At 41.6% G+C, this 7,500-nt stretch overlaps 1 protein-coding gene across 1 annotated transcript in view; it reads left to right on the forward strand.

The window, feature by feature from the left end:
* ubr2 (ubiquitin protein ligase E3 component n-recognin 2) overlaps positions 1–7,500 on the forward strand; it is a 150,507-nt gene that overhangs the window by 134,977 nt on the left and 8,030 nt on the right. The window contains exon 45 of the mRNA XM_083774845.1: positions 304–360. Within this exon, the coding sequence (XP_083630971.1) occupies positions 304–360 (57 nt within the window). The remainder of the gene's footprint in view (positions 1–303; positions 361–7,500) is intronic.

The following is a 7,500-nucleotide window of genomic DNA, read 5'->3' on the forward strand; positions in this document are numbered from 1 at the left end:
TTCACACTTTACTACTTCTTTCGATGGAAATAAGCGAATTAGCATAACACCCCATAGCCCCATTCAATTCCCATTCAATGCAATGCAATTCATTGAGGGCTTATGGTAGGGGAAATAGCCAATAAGGAGTTTTTGCACAAAAAAACACCTGGACCTCTTTGGTGGGGACGTAACAACTACAAAGAAAGGTAAGAAAGATAAGAAAGCATTCTAGCATGGAATTCTCCTTTAAACCCAACTCTAACATTCAGATTGTTTTCATCATGAAACCAACACGGTGTCATTGTGTCCTCCGGCCTCTAGGTGGTGCTCTCATCCAGGGGTGAGACAGGCCTTGCAGACAGACAGTCCTGTGGTCAGGTGAGACAGTTTGGAGATACTTCTACCTTTTTATTCGAGTAATACCAACTTCCAGTACTTTAAGACAACTTTAGTTTTTTTCAACCACGGTTCATGTTTTAGGTTGTTATTAGAGAAAGTAAAAGATGAGTGTTATTTGCTGCTTTCTTTCGTTTTAGGGATTTTAGCTGTTTTTGACATGGGGGGCATTCGAGCAAGGGGCTAAATATGTGGGGTTTTTTTTACACAATATTATGGCGATTTACTTTATATATACTTTACTATAGTCCTACTAGACCCCAGGAAATTACATCTGACAACAAAAGAGCTTCCGTTGCTCCAGACTGTACGACGGAAGCATTTCTATTTTACTCATGATCAGAGCTTCCGTTGCTCTAGACTGTACGACGGAAGCATTTATATTTTACTCATGATCAGAGCTTCCGTTGCTCCAGACTGTACGACGGAAGCATTTATATTTTACTCATGATCAGAGCTTCCGTTGCTCCAGACTGTACGACGGAAGCATTTATATTCTACTCATGATCAGAGCTTCCGTTGCTCCAGACTGTACGACAGAAGCATTTATATTCTACTCATGATCAGAGCTTCCGTTGCTCCAGACTGTACGAAGGAAGCATTTATATTTTACTCATGATCAGAGCACGACGGAAGCATTTATATTCTACTCATGATCAGAGCTTCCGTTGCTCCAGACTGTACGAAGGAAGAATTTATATTCTACTCATGATCAGAGCTTCCGTTGCTCCAGACTGTACGACGGAAGCATTTATATTTGACTCATGATCAGAGCTTCCGTTGCTCCAGACTGTACGACGGAAGCATTTATATTTGACTCATGATCAGAGCTTCCGTTGCTCCAGACTGTACGAAGGAAGCATTTATATTTTACTCATGATCAGAGCTTCCGTTGCTCCAGACTGTACGAAGGAAGCATTTATATTTTACTCATGATCAGAGCTTCCGTTGCTCCAGACTGTATGACGGAAGCATTTATATTTTACTCATGATCAGAGCTTCCGTTGCTCCAGACTGTACGACGGAAGCATTTATATTTGACTCATGATTAGAGCTTCCGTTGCTCCAGACTGTACGACGGAAGCATTTATATTTTACTCATGATCAGAGCTTCCGTTGCTCCAGACTGTACGACGGAAGCATTTATATTTTACTCATGATCAGAGCTTCCGTTGCTCCAGACTGTACGACGGAAGCATTTATATTTTACTCATGATCAGAGCTTCCGTTGCTCCAGACTGTACGACGGAAGCATTTATATTTGACTCATGATCAGAGCTTCCGTTGCTCCAGACTGTATGACAGAAGCATTTATATTTTACTCATGATCAGAGCTTCCGTTTCTCCAGACTGTATGACGGAAGCATTTATATTTTACTCATGATCAGAGCTTCCGTTGCTCCAGACTGTACGACGGAAGCATTTATATTTTACTCATGATCAGAGCTTCCGTTGCTCCAGACTGTACGAAGGAAGCATTTATATTTTACTCATGATCAGAGCTTCCGTTGCTCCAGACTGTATGACGGAAGCATTTATATTTTACTCATGATCAGAGCTTCCGTTGCTCCAGACTGTACGACGGAAGCATTTATATTTTACTCATGATCAGAGCTTCCGTTGCTCCAGACTGTACGACGGCAGCATTTATATTTTACTCATGATCAGAGCTTCCGTTGCTCCAGACAGTACGACGGAAGCATTTATATTTTACTCATGATCAGAGCTTCCGTTGCTCCAGACTGTACGACGGAAGCATTTATATTTTACTCATGATCAGAGCTTCCGTTGCTCCAGACTGTACGACGGAAGCATTTATATTTTACTCATGATCAGAGCTTCCGTTGCTCCAGACTGTATGACGGAAGCATTTATATTTTACTCTTGATCAGAGCTTCCGTTGCTCCAGACTGTACGAAGGAAGCATTTATATTTTACTCATGATCAGAGCTTCCGTTGCTCCAGACTGTACGACGGAAGCATTTATATTTTACTCATGATCAGAGCTTCCGTTGCTCCAGACTGTACGAAGGAAGCATTTATATTTTACTCATGATCAGAGCTTCCGTTGCTCCAGACTGTACGAAGGAAGCATTTATATTTTACTCATGATCAGAGCTTCCGTTGCTCCAGACTGTATGACGGAAGCATTTATATTTTACTCATGATCAGAGCTTCCGTTGCTCCAGACTGTACGACGGAAGCATTTATATTTTACTCATGATCAGAGCTTCCGTTGCTCCAGACAGTACGACGGAAGCATTTATATTTTACTCATGATCAGAGCTTCCGTTGCTCCAGACTGTATGACGGAAGCATTTATATTTTACTCATGATCAGAGCTTCCGTTGCTCCAGACTGTATGACGGAAGCATTTATATTTTACTCATGATCAGAGCTTCCGTTGCTCCAGACTGTATGACAGAAGCATTTATATTTTACTCATGATCAGAGCTTCCGTTGCTCCAGACTGTACGACGGAAGCATTTATATTTTACTCATGATCAGAGCTTCCGTTGCTCCAGACTGTACGACGGAAGCATTTATATTTTACTCATGATCAGAGCTTCCGTTGCTCCAGACTGTACGACGGAAGCATTTATATTTGACTCATGATCACGGAAGCATTTATATTTTACTCATGATCAGAGCTTCCGTTGCTCCAGACTGTATGACAGAAGCATTTATATTTTACTCATGATCAGAGCTTCCGTTGCTCCAGACTGTATGACGGAAGCATTTATATTTTACTCATGATCAGAGCTTCCGTTGCTCCAGACTGTACGACGGAAGCATTTATATTTTACTCATGATCAGAGCTTCCGTTGCTCCAGACTGTACGAAGGAAGCATTTATATTTTACTCATGATCAGAGCTTCCGTTGCTCCAGACTGTATGACGGAAGCATTTATATTTTACTCATGATCAGAGCTTCCGTTGCTCCAGACTGTACGACGGAAGCATTTATATTTTACTCATGATCAGAGCTTCCGTTGCTCCAGACTGTACGACGGCAGCATTTATATTTTACTCATGATCAGAGCTTCCGTTGCTCCAGACAGTACGACGGAAGCATTTATATTTTACTCATGATCAGAGCTTCCGTTGCTCCAGACTGTACGACGGAAGCATTTATATTTTACTCATGATCAGAGCTTCCGTTGCTCCAGACTGTACGACGGAAGCATTTATATTTTACTCATGATCAGAGCTTCCGTTGCTCCAGACTGTATGACGGAAGCATTTATATTTTACTCTTGATCAGAGCTTCCGTTGCTCCAGACTGTACGAAGGAAGCATTTATATTTTACTCATGATCAGAGCTTCCGTTGCTCCAGACTGTACGACGGAAGCATTTATATTTTACTCATGATCAGAGCTTCCGTTGCTCCAGACTGTACGAAGGAAGCATTTATATTTTACTCATGATCAGAGCTTCCGTTGCTCCAGACTGTACGAAGGAAGCATTTATATTTTACTCATGATCAGAGCTTCCGTTGCTCCAGACTGTATGACGGAAGCATTTATATTTTACTCATGATCAGAGCTTCCGTTGCTCCAGACTGTACGACGGAAGCATTTATATTTTACTCATGATCAGAGCTTCCGTTGCTCCAGACAGTACGACGGAAGCATTTATATTTTACTCATGATCAGAGCTTCCGTTGCTCCAGACTGTATGACAGAAGCATTTATATTTTACTCATGATCAGAGCTTCCGTTGCTCCAGACTGTATGACGGAAGCATTTATATTTTACTCATGATCAGAGCTTCCGTTGCTCCAGACTGTACGACGGAAGCATTTATATTTTACTCATGATCAGAGCTTCCGTTGCTCCAGACTGTACGAAGGAAGCATTTATATTTTACTCATGATCAGAGCTTCCGTTGCTCCAGACTGTATGACGGAAGCATTTATATTTTACTCATGATCAGAGCTTCCGTTGCTCCAGACTGTACGACGGAAGCATTTATATTTTACTCATGATCAGAGCTTCCGTTGCTCCAGACTGTACGACGGCAGCATTTATATTTTACTCATGATCAGAGCTTCCGTTGCTCCAGACAGTACGACGGAAGCATTTATATTTTACTCATGATCAGAGCTTCCGTTGCTCCAGACTGTACGACGGAAGCATTTATATTTTACTCATGATCAGAGCTTCCGTTGCTCCAGACTGTACGACGGAAGCATTTATATTTTACTCATGATCAGAGCTTCCGTTGCTCCAGACTGTATGACGGAAGCATTTATATTTTACTCTTGATCAGAGCTTCCGTTGCTCCAGACTGTACGAAGGAAGCATTTATATTTTACTCATGATCAGAGCTTCCGTTGCTCCAGACTGTACGACGGAAGCATTTATATTTTACTCATGATCAGAGCTTCCGTTGCTCCAGACTGTACGAAGGAAGCATTTATATTTTACTCATGATCAGAGCTTCCGTTGCTCCAGACTGTATGACGGAAACATTTATATTTTACTCTTGATCAGAGCTTCCGTTGCTCCAGACTGTACGAAGGAAGCATTTATATTTTACTCATGATCAGAGCTTCCGTTGCTCCAGACTGTACGACGGAAGCATTTATATTTTACTCATGATCAGAGCTTCCGTTGCTCCAGACTGTACGAAGGAAGCATTTATATTTTACTCATGATCAGAGCTTCCGTTGCTCCAGACTGTACGAAGGAAGCATTTATATTTTACTCATGATCAGAGCTTCCGTTGCTCCAGACTGTACGAAGGAAGCATTTATATTTTACTCATGATCAGAGCTTCCGTTGCTCCAGACTGTACGAAGGAAGCATTTATATTTTACTCATGATCAGAGCTTCCGTTGCTCCAGACTGTATGACGGAAGCATTTATATTTTACTCATGATCAGAGCTTCCGTTGCTCCAGACTGTACGACGGAAGCATTTATATTTTACTCATGATCAGAGCTTCCGTTGCTCCAGACAGTACGACGGAAGCATTTATATTTTACTCATGATCAGAGCTTCCGTTGCTCCAGACTGTATGACGGAAGCATTTATATTTTACTCATGATCAGAGCTTCCGTTGCTCCAGACTGTATGACGGAAGCATTTATATTTTACTCATGATCAGAGCTTCCGTTGCTCCAGACTGTATGACAGAAGCATTTATATTTTACTCATGATCAGAGCTTCCGTTGCTCCAGACTGTACGACGGAAGCATTTATATTTTACTCATGATCAGAGCTTCCGTTGCTCCAGACTGTACGACGGAAGCATTTATATTTTACTCATGATCAGAGCTTCCGTTGCTCCAGACTGTACGACGGAAGCATTTATATTTGACTCATGATCACGGAAGCATTTATATTTTACTCATGATCAGAGCTTCCGTTGCTCCAGACTGTACGACGGAAGCATTTATATTTTACTCATGATCAGAGCTTCCGTTGCTCCAGACTGTACGACGGAAGCATTTATATTTGACTCATGATCAGAGCTTCCGTTGCTCCAGACTGTATGACAGAAGCATTTATATTTTACTCATGATCAGAGCTTCCGTTGCTCCAGACTGTATGACGGAAGCATTTATATTTTACTCATGATCAGAGCTTCCGTTGCTCCAGACTGTACGACGGAAGCATTTATATTTTACTCATGATCAGAGCTTCCGTTGCTCCAGACTGTACGAAGGAAGCATTTATATTTTACTCATGATCAGAGCTTCCGTTGCTCCAGACTGTATGACGGAAGCATTTATATTTTACTCATGATCAGAGCTTCCGTTGCTCCAGACTGTACGACGGAAGCATTTATATTTTACTCATGATCAGAGCTTCCGTTGCTCCAGACTGTACGACGGCAGCATTTATATTTTACTCATGATCAGAGCTTCCGTTGCTCCAGACAGTACGACGGAAGCATTTATATTTTACTCATGATCAGAGCTTCCGTTGCTCCAGACTGTACGACGGAAGCATTTATATTTTACTCATGATCAGAGCTTCCGTTGCTCCAGACTGTACGACGGAAGCATTTATATTTTACTCATGATCAGAGCTTCCGTTGCTCCAGACTGTATGACGGAAGCATTTATATTTTACTCTTGATCAGAGCTTCCGTTGCTCCAGACTGTACGAAGGAAGCATTTATATTTTACTCATGATCAGAGCTTCCGTTGCTCCAGACTGTACGACGGAAGCATTTATATTTTACTCATGATCAGAGCTTCCGTTGCTCCAGACTGTACGAAGGAAGCATTTATATTTTACTCATGATCAGAGCTTCCGTTGCTCCAGACTGTACGAAGGAAGCATTTATATTTTACTCATGATCAGAGCTTCCGTTGCTCCAGACTGTATGACGGAAGCATTTATATTTTACTCATGATCAGAGCTTCCGTTGCTCCAGACTGTACGACGGAAGCATTTATATTTTACTCATGATCAGAGCTTCCGTTGCTCCAGACAGTACGACGGAAGCATTTATATTTTACTCATGATCAGAGCTTCCGTTGCTCCAGACTGTATGACGGAAGCATTTATATTTTACTCATGATCAGAGCTTCCGTTGCTCCAGACTGTATGACGGAAGCATTTATATTTTACTCATGATCAGAGCTTCCGTTGCTCCAGACTGTATGACAGAAGCATTTATATTTTACTCATGATCAGAGCTTCCGTTGCTCCAGACTGTACGACGGAAGCATTTATATTTTACTCATGATCAGAGCTTCCGTTGCTCCAGACTGTACGACGGAAGCATTTATATTTTACTCATGATCAGAGCTTCCGTTGCTCCAGACTGTACGACGGAAGCATTTATATTTGACTCATGATCACGGAAGCATTTATATTTTACTCATGATCAGAGCTTCCGTTGCTCCAGACTGTATGACAGAAGCATTTATATTTTACTCATGATCAGAGCTTCTGTTGCTCCAGACTGTACGACGGAAGCATTTATATTTGACTCATGATTAGAGCTTCCGTTGCTCCAGACTGTACGACGGAAGCATTTATATTTTACTCATGATCAGAGCTTCCGTTGCTCCAGACTGTACGAAGGAAGCATTTATATTTTACTCATGATCAGAGCTTCCGTTGCTCCAGACTGTACGAAGGAAGCATTTATATTTTACT

The sequence above is a fragment of the Protomyctophum parallelum genome, assembly GCF_964188405.1.
Source record: "Protomyctophum parallelum genome assembly, chromosome: 10".
NCBI classification, from domain to species: domain Eukaryota; kingdom Metazoa; phylum Chordata; class Actinopteri; order Myctophiformes; family Myctophidae; genus Protomyctophum; species Protomyctophum parallelum.